We start from the raw sequence: 15,975 nt of genomic DNA, 5'->3' as shown, positions 1-15,975 counted from the left end.
CTCAGAGAGATGTGCTGAATTGCCCATATTTATGTAGTCAGTAAAAATAGAGTCAAGATTAAAACTCAGGTCTTCTTTTCTCCATGTCTAGTATTTGTTTAATAAATGTTTATCTATTCGAATAATAGCCTTGGTAACTTTCATGAAATACACTTAAGGAGAAAAATATGCCTTGGTTTTGATCTTTCCTTTTGATTTTTTTTCTTTCTTAGAAAAACCAAGCCCGCCTGAAAAACTGGGAGTGGCAAGTGTTTCTAAAGATAGTGTTTCTCTGATATGGCTCAAGCCAGAGCATGATGGTGGAAGTAGAATTGTACACTATATTGTCGAAGCTTTAGAAAAAGGACAGAAAAACTGGGTTAAATGTGCAGTTGTAAAGACTACTCGTCACACTGTTTCCAGTCTGAGAGAAAACTCTGAATATTTCTTCAGAGTGTTCGCTGAAAACCAAGCTGGTAAAAGCGATCCAAAAGAACTTCTACTCCCTGTTCTTGTTAAAGACCAACTAGGTAAGCCCAAACTTGTTAAACTAAACTTTGAAACTTTCTGTATTGACTTAAATTTATTTTCTCAACTAATTTTTCATTTGGTCTCGCCAAATTTTATTTTTCAGAACCACCTGAGGTTGATATGACTAACTTTCCAAGTAATACTGTCTATGTCAGGGCAGGTTCCAACCTTAAGGTTGACATTCCAATTTCTGGAAAACCACTTCCCAAAGTGACTTTATCCAAAGATGGTGTCCCATTAAAAGCAACCATGAGATTTAATACTGAAATCACTGCTGAAAACCTCACCATTAACCTCAAAGAAAGTGTTGCTGCTGATGCTGGAAGGTATGAGATCACTGCTTCTAATGCCAGTGGAACAACGAAAGCTTTTATTAACATTGTTGTGCTGGACAGACCTGGTCCTCCATCAGGCCCTGTTGTTATCAGTGATGTAACTGAAGATAGTGTGATTCTCAAGTGGCAGCCACCAAAGTATGATGGTGGAAGTCAAGTGACCAACTACATTGTCCTTAAGAGAGAAACAACTACTGCAGTATGGACTGAAGTTTCTGCAACAGTCGCAAGAACCGTGATGAAAGTAATGAAACTGACAACAGGAGAAGAGTATCAGTTCCGCATCAAGGCTGAAAATCGTTTTGGCATCAGTGATCACACAGATTCAACATGTGTGACTGTCAAACTCCCATACAGTAAGTTACTATTGCAACTTTACGTGTTTCCTATATCCCTACAATTTATTTTAGCCCAAATGTTTGGAAACTTTTGTTATTAACCCTTGGGATTTCCCTGTCCATTTAGCAACACCTGGACCACCTTCTACACCGTGGGTCACAAATGTCACCCAAGAGAGCATCACTGTTGGTTGGCATGAGCCAGTATCCAATGGAGGCAGTGCAGTAATTGGATACCATCTGGAAATGAAGGACAGAAACAGTATTTTATGGCAGAAGGTTAATAAAATGGTCATTCGCACCACTCACTTCAAAGTCAGTACAATCAGTGCTGGACTTATTTATGAATTCAGGGTATATGCAGAAAATGCTGCTGGCATTGGAAAAGCAAGTCATCCTTCTGACCCAGTTCTTGCCATTGACTCCTGTGGTAAGTATTTGTAAGATAGAGTTGGCCCGGTAGAATTACCTGTTGGAAATATTCCTGTGCTGCGTATCTAATGTACAAGTGAAACTAATCTTCTTGTATTGATTTCCACAGAACCTCCAAGAAATGTTCGTGTCACAGATATCTCGAAGACCTCTGTCAACCTTTTGTGGCAGAAACCAGCCTTTGATGGTGGAAGCAAGATAACAGGCTACATTGTTGAGAAACGCGATCTTCCAGATGGCCGGTGGACCAAGGCCAGCTTTACCAATGTCGTTGAGACTCAGTTCGTTGTATCTGGCTTAACTCAGAATTCTCAGTATGAATTCCGTGTTTTTGCTAAGAATGCAGTTGGCTCCATTAGCAATCCCTCAGAAGTTGTAGGTCCCATTACATGTGTTGATACTTATGGTAAGAATTTTCATCATTCAGAAGAATTTTTTTTTGAATATATATATATATATACATATATATATAGATAGCTGAAAAGCAGTTTGATTTTCACTGAAACTACTTTACATACCAGTTCATAAAACATGCTTTACTCCTTTGTTTTAATTTTCAAATAGAATAATTTGATATTTTCACTATCAAAATTTAAATCTCTTGACTGAATTCCTAGAACCAAGTCCTAGAATCATGTCTGAGTAGATGAGGAATATTGCTTTCTGAGGTAAATTAAAATGACTTATTTTGATGAGTCATACAATCTCAGATATGGAGCCTGGGACCTCAGAACCTATCAAATCCAACCCCTTCATTTTAAAGATGAAGTAACTAGAACTCAGAGATGTTAAGTCAGTTTCCCAGGTCACACAGGTAGTAGGTGTCTGAGACAAGATTTGAACCCAGGTTCAAATTTAAAGGATAATATCCTTTAAAATGGGCTAAAATGGGCCTATCAGCTGACTGTTTTGACATACTCACTGGTCGCAAAATTGAATGCTGACAAGGCTCAAGTGCTCTGTGATACTTATTCTAAAATATGAGAAATTAATTGCTATAAATTTGGGCAAATGTACCACCTCCTTATTATATGAAATCAGACCTTTAGAGCTAGAAGCCATTTTAGAGTTCATCTAGCCCAATTCATTCATTTTAAAGATGACAGACTTACCTAAGAAATCCACTGTTGTGAGGTGACTAACCCAAGGTAATACAATGAGGTTGAGCAGAACCAAGAAGAGAACTTAGACTTTTTAACTTCTAGTCCTTCTCCATTCTTAAAGTGCTACCTAATTCTTTATATTCTATTGATCTGGGGGCTGTTCTGGGCCTGAGGGCTAAAAGCACCTGGAGGACCTGGGCTGTTTGGTTTATAATAGCCCCTGTGGGGTTATTAAACACAGAGTAGGTACTTAACAAATGCTTGTTGATTGATTGATTGTAGACATGTTGATCATGAATGATGAACTTATTTAAGAATATGATGAAGGCCCATGACAGTCCTGTTGGACTGAAGTCATCAGAGCCAATCGATTTAGCACAGTACCCATAAATGCTTAGCTGTGTGGTTAGTAAACCTAATTCACCTGAGGCAAGCAGCTATTCTTTGTCCAAAATTTAGAGACAGGTAGCCAGGAGCTATTACCAAGATCCTTCTGCCTGTTTGTTTTCAAGGAAGAAGGAACCATATAAATAGGAGATAGTTTGCCAGGAAACGGAGAAAATAGAGGCAGGAAAGAAAGGAAAGGAGGCAAAGAGCAGAAACTGTCCAGTGACTGATAGGATCAAATGTTATACCATATCCTCTTTCATAGTGAGCTCCAATACTGTTGGAGGACCTCACTACTCCTGCCTCTACTTCACCATATTGTAGGGTCATAAAATCATGGGTTTATAGTTGGAAAGAATTGTAAAGGTGCCGTAGCCCAAATCCATTCATTTTGCAAATGAGGAAACTGGGTCCCAGAGAGATTAAGTAACCAAGGTCACATAGATAGCAAGGAACAGAGGTGAGATTTAAATCCAAGTCCTGATTTAAAGCCAGTTTTCTTTCCACTGTAATTCCCTCCTGCTAAAGGAACTCAACATCTGTGCAGCAGGTATAGAGTCATTGCAGGTGCAAAGAATGGTCATAAGAAGTCTAGGTTTCTGTATTATATAACAGAATAGTACTTTATCAATTTTAATTTTATTTTTTCTTTTATTTATTTTATTTTTAATTTATGGAATAAAACAAATGTTTCTATAACATACTATAAAAAAGATGATTGCACATGAAACTGCAAATCCATTATGTACAACTTGCTATTTCTTTTGAATATATAATAAATTAATCAGGTAAATTTCTTTTTTTTTCCTTCCCCCCAACCTCCCCTAAAGATGGCTAACATTAGACACAAATATATATAGGTATACAAAATCACAAACCCAGGGACTATATAAACAAAACTATTAAAACCTTTTATGCAAATAAAATCAGATTTAAATAATTGGAGAAATATTAATTGTTCATGGGTAGACAGGGAGGGCCAATATAATATAAATGACAATTTTACCTAAACTAGTTTATATATTCAATGCTGACCCAATTTTAATTTTCTAGAAACTATTAGAAATAAAAGAGAAATAAGGCCTTGCCATGCCCACTGGATTAGTTACTAAAATGTTATGTAATAAAGACTAAAATTTTTGCCTTTGAATTTGTTGAAGTGACATGTGTGTGTATATATACCCAAGCTCATATGTATGTATATTTTTTTCTTATCTATTTATCTTTCAGGTGGACCTGCAATTGACTTGCCTTTAGAATATACAGAAGTTGTCAAATATAGAGCTGGAACATCTGTGAAACTCAGGGCTGGAATCTCTGGCAAACCTGAGCCTACCATTGAATGGTATAAAGACGACAAAGAGTTACAAACGAATGCACTATTATCTATTGAAAATACAACGGACCTTGCATCAATCCTCATCAAAGATGCCAGTCGGATCAATAGTGGACACTATGAATTAAAGCTAAGGAATGCCATGGGTTCTGCCTCAGCCAGCATCAGAGTGCAGATACTAGGTAGGAGCTAGATACCAGCTTCCATCAGTCTTTACCTTACTACATATAAGCAATTATAAACTAGGCTAAGGCTACATAACTTTTAAAATCTTACATATATATCTCTCTTTTTGACTAATAGACAAACCAGGGCCTCCAGGCGGACCAATTGAATTTAAGACTGTCACTGCTGAAAAGATCACTCTCCTTTGGCGGCCTCCCGCAGATGATGGTGGCGCTAAAATAACTCATTATATTGTGGAGAAACGTGAAACAAGCCGGGTTGTATGGTCTATGGTGTCTGAAAATCTGGAAGAGTGCATCATTACCACTACCAAACTAATCAAAGGAAATGAATATATCTTCCGGGTCCGAGGTGTGAACAAGTACGGAGTTGGTGATCCACTGGAGTCTGAGCCCGTTGTGGCTAAGAATGCATTTGGTAAGACACAGTAAAAAAAAAAATTGAAATAAAATGCATTGCTTTATAAGTGAGTAGCATATATTTTACTTTTACTAGTTTCCCTTCCCTTTCCAAACATAACTCATTCTTGAACAGAGTAGAAGGTAGTAAACAAAAAAATTCAACTAGCATGATTAGATAGGTCTGAAAAATTGTTGGGTGATAGTTATATTGCTTCTAAAAAGCGTATTTTCTCTTTCTTTAAATAGTTACACCTGGGCCACCCAGTGTACCAGAAGTGACTAAGACTACCAAGAATTCAATGACCGTTGTCTGGAATCGACCAATTGTAGATGGTGGTAGTGAAATAAATGGCTACTTCCTTGAAAAACGTGATAAGAAGAGTCTGGGCTGGTTCAAAGTACTTAAAGAAACTATCCGTGACACCAGACAGAAAGTGACAGGACTCACTGAAAATAGCGATTATCAGTTCCGAGTCTGTGCTGTAAATGCAGCTGGTCAAGGTCCATTCTCAGAACCATCTGATTTCTACAAAGCTGCAGATCCTATTGGTAAGGAAATACATGTAAACCATCTCGACATACATAAATCTCTTCTTTGTTATACTTTGTTATAAGTGGTTCTTAACATGTGATTAAGATCCCGAAACTCATTATGATTGTTCATTACAGATCCACCAGGTCAGCCAGCCAAGCTGAGAGTTGTAGATTCGACGAAATCCTCAATTACTCTTAGCTGGAGTAAACCTGTTTATGATGGAGGCAGTGCTGTTACTGGATATATTGTGGAGATAAGAGAAGGTGACAGTGAAGAATGGACTGTTGTCAGTACCAAGGGAGAAGTAAGAACAACAGAGTATGTTGTACCTCTTCTGAAACCTGGAGTCAATTACTACTTCCGTGTATCTGCCGTAAACTGTGCTGGACAAGGAGAGCCTATTGAAATGACAGAGCCTGTACAGCCTAAAGACATACTTGGTGGGTACCTTACTTATTGTTGGTATCTCCTTGATGCGTACATGCATACACGCATGGGCACCTTGCTTATTTCTTATTTTATCATAAGTAGCTTTTTCTTAATTACTTTAAAAATTCTGTTCTACAGAGGAACCGGCGATTGACTTAGATGTGGCTCTTAGAACTTCCATCATTGCAAAAGCTGGTGAAGATGTACAGATCTTGATCCCATTTAAAGGGAGACCTCCACCTACTGTTACTTGGAGAAAAGAAGAAAAGAATCTTGGCAGTGATGCCAGGTACAGCATTCAGAACACTGACTCATCTTCATTACTCATCATCCCTCAAGTTACAAGAAATGATACAGGAAAATATGTCCTAACGATAGAAAATGGAGTTGGCGAGCCAAAGTCTTCATCTGTGAGTGTTAAAGTACTTGACACACCAGCAGCCTGCCAGAAATTACAAGTTAAACATGTTTCCCGGGGTACTGTCACATTGTTTTGGGACCCTCCTCTCATTGATGGTGGCTCTCCCATAATAAATTATGTCCTTGAAAAGAGAGATGCCACCAAAAGGGCCTGGTCCGTCATTACCCACAAATGCTCCCATACATCCTTTAAGGTTACAGACTTGTCAGAGAAGATTCCATATTTCTTCAGAGTCCTTGCAGAAAATGAAAATGGAGTAGGGGAGCCCTGTGAAACTACAGACCCAGTGAAAGCTGCTGAAGTGCCAGCTCCCATACGGGACCTTTCCATGAAAGATTCAACAAAGACATCGGTTACCTTGCAGTGGTCCAAACCTGACTTTGATGGTGGAAGTGTCATTACAGATTATGTCGTTGAGAGGAAAGGTAAAGGTGAACAAACATGGTCACATGCTGGCATAAGTAAGACATGTGAAATTGTAGTTGACAACCTTAAAGAACAATCAGTCCTGGAATTCAGAGTTTCTGCAAAGAATGAGAAAGGACTGAGTGATAGTGTTGTAATTGGACCAATTACTGTGAAAGAACTTGTCATTCCACCTGAAGTTGACCTCTCAGAAATTCCTGGAGCACAAATCAGTGTAAGAATTGGTCATAATGTGCACCTTGAATTGCCCTACAAAGGAAAACCAAAACCATCTATCAGTTGGCTGAAGGACAGTATGCCACTGAAAGAAAGCGAACAGGTCCGTTTCAGCAAAACAGAAAACAAAATAACTTTGAGCATCAAAAATGTGCAAAAAGAGCATGGTGGGAAGTATGCCATTATTCTAGATAATGCAGTGTGTAGAAACTCATTTCCCATTACAATCATTACACTTGGTCCCCCCTCCAAGCCCAAAGGACCCATCCGATTTGACGAGATTAAAGCTGACAGTGCTATCATGTCATGGGATGTTCCAGACGATAATGGAGGAGGAGAAATCACTTGTTACAGCATTGAGAAAAGGGAAGCTTCACAAACTAACTGGAAGATGGTGTGTTCTAGTGTTGCTAGGACAACTTTTAAAGTTTCTAACTTAGTTAAAGATGCTGAATACCAGTTTCGAGTTAGAGCAGAAAATCGGTATGGAGTAAGTCTGCCACTTGTCTCAACAATTATTGTGGCAAAACATCAGTTCAGGGTACCTGGCCCACCAGGAAAGCCTGTTGTATACAACATAACCTCTGATGGCATGTCAATAACTTGGGATGCACCACCATATGACGGTGGATCAGAAGTTACTGGATTCTATGTTGAGAAGAAAGAAAGAAATAGCATCCTGTGGCAGAAAGTTAACACAACTTCAATCTCTGGAAGAGAATACAGAGTTACTGGACTTCTTGAGGGCCTTGACTACCAGTTCCGTGTGTATGCTGAAAATTCTGCTGGCCTAAGCCCACCCAGTGACCCAAGCAAATTTACCCTAGCAGTATCTCCAGTAGGTAAGTGACTGAATATTATGCATCTTTTTTCATTTGGTAGCTGTGTTTGTTAGTAATAGAAATAGCTTGATTATTTAAATAATTGGTAACCCAAATGTCTTGCCTCTCCATTGACAACCTCATGTCCATTGCTTTTAAGGCCATATGGCTGTTCATTAGCCTTACAAAGAAGAGGGGGTGATACACAAATAAGATTGATATTATTAAAATTAATTATTAAAATCAATCAGATATTAAAATCAATTAATTATTAAAATCATGTAAAAGTGACAGCTAGGTGGCAGAGTGAAGATTGTGCTAGAACCAGGATTTGGGGAGATCTGTGTTTGAATTTGAGTTTAGAAACTTCGTGGTTATATGAGCCTAAGCAAGTCGCCTAACCAGGAGGGATTAGCCTCAGTTTCTTTCATCTTCAAAATGTAGACAATAATAGCACCTACTTTATAGAATTATATTTACAGACAATAAATGCCAAGTTCTTTACAAACTTTAAAGCCCCATACAAATGTTTGCTATCATATTAACTAAATCAATTAATATGGCTGATGAATAATTATTTATAAGAATAATTCCATATATAATTTTTATTAAAATCTTTTCAGACCCACCTGGCACTCCTGACAGCATTGATGTCACCCGGGAAACTATCACCCTTAAGTGGAATCCACCATTGCGTGATGGAGGCAGTAAGATCGTCGCCTACAGTATCGAGAAGCGCCAAGGAGAGGATCGTTGGCTTCGATGCAATTTTACTGATGTCAGTGAATGTCAGTACACAGTCACAGGACTTAGTCCCGGAGATCGATACGAGTTCAGAATAATTGCAAGAAATGCTGTTGGGACAATCAGCCCTCCTTCACAGTCTTCGGGCTACATTATGACAAGAGATGAGAATGGTAAGCACTTTAGTTACTGATGCTGTGTGACTGAGAATAAGTCATGTTAGTCTGTTTATCTATCAAATGGGGTGTTTCAATAATCCGGCTGGCAGCTGTTGTAGGGGTGAAAGACCAACACGAGCCCAACAAAAAGTGCGCTACCAGCACACTGCAAAAGCCCAGGTTCTTTTGATCTGCTTTACTAAGGAAAGCAATGTTAAGGGGCTGACAATCTCACTTTAATCCAGCATACAAATACCATTCACTTAGTTCAGGGGAAAAAGCCAGCACCCTGAACTTCAGAGCAAATACAAACAAATTACAAACATCGACAGACAGACCAAATACAATTCATAGTTACCAACATCTAAGTTCAGCCCAGGAGCTCATAATAAGGGCTGGCCCAGAGTCACACACGACACTGCAGCTGTGGGTAAGAGCTCTGAAAAAGAGAAAGCCATCCCCTGGTTTTATATCTTTTTCAGGGTCAAGGGTGAGTCACACATGCAACTCACCCACATGACCTGAAATTGTCACAAAGAGACGACTTAAACGCACGTGGTCTAAAAGCCTCTGATGTCCCAAACATGCCACTCAAACCCACGTAAACTAGGCCCTCCCCTGAGGCAAGGCGGTCACCAAGGACTCCCAATCTAATCAAGGAAACAAAGGCCAAACTCTTCAAGGGCACCTGGTTGAACTGAGTGCTAAGAGCCCATTTTGATTGCCAACACATGGGGATGCTATTGCTATCTCCCCCTCACCCCCCGCCCATCATCTTCAAAGGCTGCTATGAGGCAAATTGTATTTTTTTTCCTCATAGGTAGATGCATTTTTTTTAAAAAATTGCCTGTTAATTTCACTGTATCTTCATATAGAAAGTATGTAAGTAAAAATGAATGAGTTTTTAGCATTATGACTTCAGCCATCCTTTATATTAACATCTTTACAATAAATAAGACTTCATGGAGCTAACAGTTTTCTTTCCCCACTATTATTTGACTAAAATTATGGAAGTATATTACGACAGTCACTGGTATATTTAAACCTAGCTTATGTTTATTTCCAGAAACTTATTTAAACATATGTAGGTACTACAAAGAAGATTGTTTAACTTCGAAATGTAAATTATTTTCAAAACCTTGTCCAGCAGCCTCTAAAAGTTTCATTTCTATTTGCACACAGTAAATGACAAAATGGTAATGAAGGGAGATCAATAAAACACAAACGATTGTTTTTACATTACTAGTTAGTCCTATTTTCAAAACACTTCTGTAGTACTGTTGTACTCCAAAGGTTGGGGTTTTTTTTCAGGTTTTATAATCTAGTACAGTGAATGATATTTTGGTGAAGTAAACCAAATGAAGGAGCTAATTTTGTTTTCTTTTCTCTTTTATAGTTGCTCCGATAGTAGAATTTGGTCCCGAATACTATGATGGTCTTATTATTAAGGCTGGAGAGAGCCTAAGAATCAAGGCTTTGATAAAGGGTCGGCCAGTACCCAGGGTAACTTGGTATAAAGATGGACAAGAGATTGAAAAGAAAATGAATGTGGAAATAACAGATGTCCTTGGATCCAGCAGTCTCTTTGTGAGAGATGCCAATCGTGACTATCGTGGTGTATACACTGTTGAAGCCAAAAACATATCAGGTTGCACAAAAGAAAACCTTACTGTGAAAGTACAAGGTACTTCTAAAAGCACACTCTTTATATTAAAACTCATGTAGTGAAATTTGTATTTTGGAATGCTTTATTTCTATTCTAAATGTAAAAAGCAAAAGGTAATGCTAACACTAATAATTTTTTTCCATTATAGATACACCAGGAAAAGTAGTTGGGCCAATAAGATTCACTAATATAACTGGAGAGAAGATGACACTCTGGTGGGATGCTCCACTGAATGATGGTTGCTCTCCTGTAACTCACTACATAATTGAAAAACGAGAAACCAGCAGGCTTGCATGGGCACTCATCGAGGATAAGTGTGAAGCCCATAGTTACACTGCAGTTAAATTAATAAATGGCAATGAATATCAATTCCGTGTTTCTGCAGTTAACAAAATTGGTGTTGGCAGGCCACTTGATTCTGACCCAGTGGTTGCCCAAATACAATACAGTAAGTTTTCTCTTTTTTCAGACATGAAACAGAAATCTGCTTTTCTAGCACATGTGTCTAACTGATTTTTCATTCTGTAGCTGTCCCAGATGCACCTGGTACTCCAGAGCCTAGCAACATAACTGGCAACAGCATTACACTCACGTGGGCCAGGCCAGAATCAGATGGTGGTAATGAAATCCAGCAATACATCCTTGAAAGGCGAGAAAAGAAGAGCACGCGATGGGTAAAAGTAATCAGCAAACGCCCAATTATTGAGACCAGATACAAAGTTACTGGACTGACTGAAGGCAATGAATATGAATTCCATGTCATGGCTGAAAATGCTGCAGGGGTAGGACCTTCAAGCGGCATTTCAAGATTGATTAAATGTAGAGAGCCAGTGAGCCCACCAGGTCCTCCCGCTGTGGTCAAAGTGACAGACACATCAAAGACAACTGTAAGCTTAGAATGGGCCACACCAGTTTTTGATGGCGGAATGGAAATAATTGGCTACATCATTGAAATGTGCAAGGCAGACTTAGGAGACTGGCAGAAGGTCAACGCTGAAGCATGTGTCAAAACCAGGTATACTGTCACCGATTTGCAAGCAGGCGAAAAATACAAATTCCGAGTTAGTGCTGTCAATGGAGCTGGCAGAGGAGAGAGCTGTGAGGTGTCTGGTACAATTCAAGCAGTTGACAGACTAACACCACCTGAACTTGACATTGATGCAAACTTCAAGCAAACTCATGTTGTTAGAGCAGGGGCCAGTATTCGTCTGTTTATTGCCTACAGTGGCCGACCTACTCCTACCGCGGTATGGAGTAAACCAGATTCTAACCTTAGTATTCGAGCTGACATTCACATAACAGACTCCTTCAGCACCCTCACTGTGGAGAACTGCAATAGAAATGATGCCGGTAAATATACCTTCTCTTTGGAAAACAGCAGTGGAAGCAAATCTATAACATTCACTGTCAAGGTACTGGACTCTCCTGGTCCACCTGGTCCTATTACCTTCAAGGATGTAACCAGAGGATCTGTGACATTAATGTGGGATGCACCCATCCTTGATGGTGGTGCCCGAATCCATCATTATGTGGTGGAGAAACGAGAAGCAAGTCGTCGTAGTTGGCAAGTGGTCAGTGAGAAATGCACTCGCCAGATCTTCAAGGTCACTGACCTGTTAGAAGGAGTCCCCCACTATTTCCGCGTTTCTGCAGAAAATGAGTATGGCATTGGTGAACCATATGAAATGCCAGAACCAATCGTCGCCACAGAAGAGCCTGCTCCACCTAAGAGACTTGATATCGTCGATACAAGCAAATCCTCAGCAGTGTTAGCTTGGCTTAAACCTGATCACGATGGAGGAAGCCGCATCACCAGTTACCTTCTTGAAATGAGACAGAAGGGCTCTGATTTCTGGGTGGAAGCTGGTCACACAAAGCAGCTTACTTTTACAGTGGAACGCCTCGTAGAAAACACTGAATATGAATTCCGCGTGAAGGCCAAGAACGACGCAGGCTACAGTGAACCCCGGGAAGCCTTCTGTTCTGTCATTATCAAGGAGCCTCAGATTGAACCAACTGCAGATCTCAGTGGAATTACTAATCAGGTCATAACTTGCAAAGCCGGAAGCCCTTTTACTATTGACATACCAATCAGTGGACGCCCAGCTCCCAAAGTAACATGGAAACTAGAGGAGATGAGACTCAAGGAGACTGATAGAATGAGTATCAAGACAACAAAAGATAGAACCACACTTAGTGTTAAAGAAAGTATGAGAGGTGACTCTGGACGTTACTATTTGACCCTTGAGAATACCGCAGGGGTAAAAACTTTTATAGTCACCGTCATTGTCATTGGAAGGCCAGGTCCAGTTACCGGCCCAATTGAAGTGTCCTCTGTCTCTGCTGAGTCATGTGTCCTGTCATGGGCTGAACCTAAGGATGATGGTGGCACTGAAATCACTAATTACATAGTTGAAAAACGTGAGTCTGGAACAACAGCTTGGCAGCTCGTAAATTCCAGTGTCAAACGTACCCAGATTAAAGTAACCCACCTCACAAAATACAAGGAATACTCATTCCGCATCAGTTCAGAAAACAGATTTGGTGTCAGCAAACCTCTGGAATCAGTACCAATAGTTGCTGAACATCCATTTGGTAAGGAAAACAAATGTAATTTCTCAAGATGTGAATGTTCACCATGGGGTTTTTTTCCCCTGATTTGAGTTCCAAATCTAACTATTTTTTTCTGTATTGTTTTTATATAGTCCCTCCAAGTGCACCTACCAGGCCTGAGGTCTACTCTGTGTCTGCAAATGCCATGGCTATCCGTTGGGAAGAACCGTACCATGATGGTGGCAGCAAAATCATTGGATACTGGGTTGAGAAGAAAGAACGTAACACCATTCTTTGGGTGAAGGAAAACAAAGTGCCTTGTTTAGAATGCAACTTCAAAGTAACCAGCTTGGTGGAAGGTCTGGAATATCAGTTCAGAACTTATGCACTAAATGCAGCAGGTGTCAGCAAGGCTAGTGAAGCTTCAAGACCTATGGTAGCTCAAAATCCAGTTGGTAAGTGTCCCATTGGAAGGGTCTTTATTTTTTTGTTTGTTTGGGTTTTTTTTCAGGAGTCATAGAACAATGTTTAACCTTATTTTCATACCTCTTCCAGATCCACCAGGAAGACCAGAGGTAACAGATGTCACTAGGTCTACGGTGTCACTGATCTGGTCTGCACCAGTTTATGATGGAGGCAGCAAGGTTATAGGCTACATTGTAGAACGGAAGCCAGTCAGTGAAGTGGGAGATGGTCGCTGGCTAAAGTGCAACTACACCATAGTATCTGAGAATTTCTTCACTGTAACAGCTCTAAGTGAAGGAGACACCTATGAATTCCGTGTATTAGCCAAGAACGCCGCTGGTGTCATTAGTAAAGGGTCAGAATCCACGGGTCCTGTCACTTGCAGAGATGAATATTGTAAGAAAAAGTCAAGTGTCTTCTTTAAGTTATCACAACTTGAGTTACAAGTTGTCAAATACTTACTTGGATCTGTTTTATTTTTTGACAGCACCACCCAAAGCTGAATTGGATGCTAGATTGCAAGGAGATATTGTAACTATCAGAGCTGGATCTGATCTTGTTCTTGATGCGGCAGTTGGTGGCAAACCTGAGCCCAAAATTATCTGGACCAAAGGAGACAAAGAATTAGACCTCTGTGAAAAGGTCTCTTTGCAGTATACCAGAAAACGAGCCACTGCTATAATCAAATTCTGTGATAGAAGCGATAGTGGAAAATATACATTAACTGTGAAGAATGCCAGTGGAACCAAAACTGTGTCTGTCATGGTCAAAGTGCTTGGTAAGTATTTCCCAATTCAATATGCATACTCCTTTATTATACTGAAATTTCCACTGTGGAATAATCTTTCTAGCAAAATGTTAGTTCTTTGAGAGCAGGGACTATCTGTTTTGTCTTCGCATCCCCACTGCCTAGTACAGTGCCTGGCAGAGAGTAGGCTCTTAATTAATGCTTGTTGATTAATTCACTGTATGTCATTGGGCCTTTTTTTCCAGATTCTCCTGGTCCATGTGGAAACCTCACTGTCAGCAGAGTAACAGAAGAAAAATGCACTCTAGCCTGGACTCTCCCTCAAGAAGATGGAGGTGCAGAAATAACTCACTACATTGTGGAAAGACGTGAAACGAGCAGACTCAACTGGGTTATTGTTGAGGGAGAATGCCCAACTTTATCACATGTGGTCACCAGACTCATCAAGAACAATGAATACATATTCCGTGTGAGGGCTGTCAACAAATATGGCCCAGGTGTACCTGTTGAAACAGGACCCATTGTTGCTAGAAATTCATTCAGTGAGTATTAATTTTTTTGTCCATCATTCAGGACTTTCTGGTAGAAATTCATTGGGGTAAAAGGGAAGGTGGGAGGTAGGCCGTCATGGAAATACCACTGTATTGCATGCAAAGCTAATTGTTTCTTTTTCATAAAATCATGAACAGCTATTCCATCACCACCTGGTATGCCTGAAGAAATGGGTGCTGGCAAAGAGCATGTCATCATTCAGTGGCAAAAGCCAGAATCTGATGGTGGTAATGATATCAACAACTACCTTGTTGACAAACGTGAAAAGAAGAGTCTGCGCTGGACACGGGTCAATAAAGATTACACTGTTTACGACACCAGACTCAAAGTGACTGGCTTAATGGAAGGCTGTGAATACCAGTTCCGCGTCACAGCAGTAAATGCTGCTGGTAACAGTGAACCTAGTGAAGCTTCCAACTTCATCTTATGCAAGGAACCTTCATGTAAGTTCCAAGAAGTACCTATTAGTTCCTGTTGAACAAGTCATTCACTGTTTCAGAGAACTCACAGAAAGTAATATTGCCCAAAAAGGTGTGAGCTTTAAATATTGTCCATGTTAAATAACTATAAATTTCAATTATTCTACTACTTAATAAGTCAAAAGATTGACATTTCTAAGAAGAGTTGTGATTTTCCTATGAGAAACCCAAGATACCCTTGCCATGTGTTTGGTGTAGTGTAGCAGAGTAGGAAATGAAAACTATGTTCTGGGAATCCCCCTGCAAATGAAAAATCCATTATTGTAAGGATAATTCTTTTTTTCATTGTGAAGTAGTAAAAAGAAAAGGTCCCTTTAAGGGGCTTTAAATAAGCTGAAGGCTAGTATTAATTAATAAAATTACATGCCAAATCATTTTCACACTAGTAAGGCGAAAGTAACAACCCAGCTATCAATGAATGAGATAGAAACAAGATTCTTATTCTTAGTACGAGACCACATTCTTCCTACCATCTTTGGAGACACGAAGGTTAAGTAGCAGTTGAACCATGAGATAAAACTGCTTTGTTTTGTTTTTCCAAATGGAGAGGAGGTGATAGAGAGAGAAACAATTCGCTAATTGTTGGCTAATTTGCTAAAAAAAAAAAAGAGTTTGCTAATCAAAAAATGCTTTAAAGATCTACATATCAGAGCTGAACAATTTGATTTTCTGTAAGGAAAAGGAAAAAAATAGATAAATGTCATAGAAAGTTAATTCTGAAATTCATTAAGAGT

At 39.5% G+C, this 15,975-nt stretch overlaps 1 protein-coding gene across 1 annotated transcript in view; it reads left to right on the top strand.

Moving 5' to 3' along the window:
• The window catches only part of TTN (titin), a 327,155-nt gene that overhangs the window by 291,538 nt on the left and 19,642 nt on the right, over nucleotides 1–15,975 (top strand). The window contains exons 280-297 of the mRNA XM_036744026.1: nucleotides 213–509; nucleotides 614–1,201; nucleotides 1,311–1,613; nucleotides 1,725–2,021; nucleotides 4,336–4,623; nucleotides 4,745–5,044; nucleotides 5,275–5,577; nucleotides 5,698–6,003; nucleotides 6,131–7,897; nucleotides 8,500–8,793; nucleotides 10,175–10,462; nucleotides 10,593–10,892; nucleotides 10,973–13,039; nucleotides 13,150–13,452; nucleotides 13,553–13,858; nucleotides 13,950–14,240; nucleotides 14,456–14,752; nucleotides 14,900–15,205. Of these exons, the coding sequence (XP_036599921.1) occupies nucleotides 213–509; nucleotides 614–1,201; nucleotides 1,311–1,613; nucleotides 1,725–2,021; nucleotides 4,336–4,623; nucleotides 4,745–5,044; nucleotides 5,275–5,577; nucleotides 5,698–6,003; nucleotides 6,131–7,897; nucleotides 8,500–8,793; nucleotides 10,175–10,462; nucleotides 10,593–10,892; nucleotides 10,973–13,039; nucleotides 13,150–13,452; nucleotides 13,553–13,858; nucleotides 13,950–14,240; nucleotides 14,456–14,752; nucleotides 14,900–15,205 (8,901 nt within the window). The remainder of the gene's footprint in view (nucleotides 1–212; nucleotides 510–613; nucleotides 1,202–1,310; nucleotides 1,614–1,724; nucleotides 2,022–4,335; nucleotides 4,624–4,744; nucleotides 5,045–5,274; nucleotides 5,578–5,697; nucleotides 6,004–6,130; nucleotides 7,898–8,499; nucleotides 8,794–10,174; nucleotides 10,463–10,592; nucleotides 10,893–10,972; nucleotides 13,040–13,149; nucleotides 13,453–13,552; nucleotides 13,859–13,949; nucleotides 14,241–14,455; nucleotides 14,753–14,899; nucleotides 15,206–15,975) is intronic.

This window comes from Trichosurus vulpecula, chromosome 2, assembly GCF_011100635.1.
Source record: "Trichosurus vulpecula isolate mTriVul1 chromosome 2, mTriVul1.pri, whole genome shotgun sequence".
Lineage (NCBI taxonomy): Eukaryota > Metazoa > Chordata > Mammalia > Diprotodontia > Phalangeridae > Trichosurus > Trichosurus vulpecula.
Note: the sequence above shows the minus strand (reverse complement) of the source record. Positions and strands in the feature narration are given on the sequence as shown.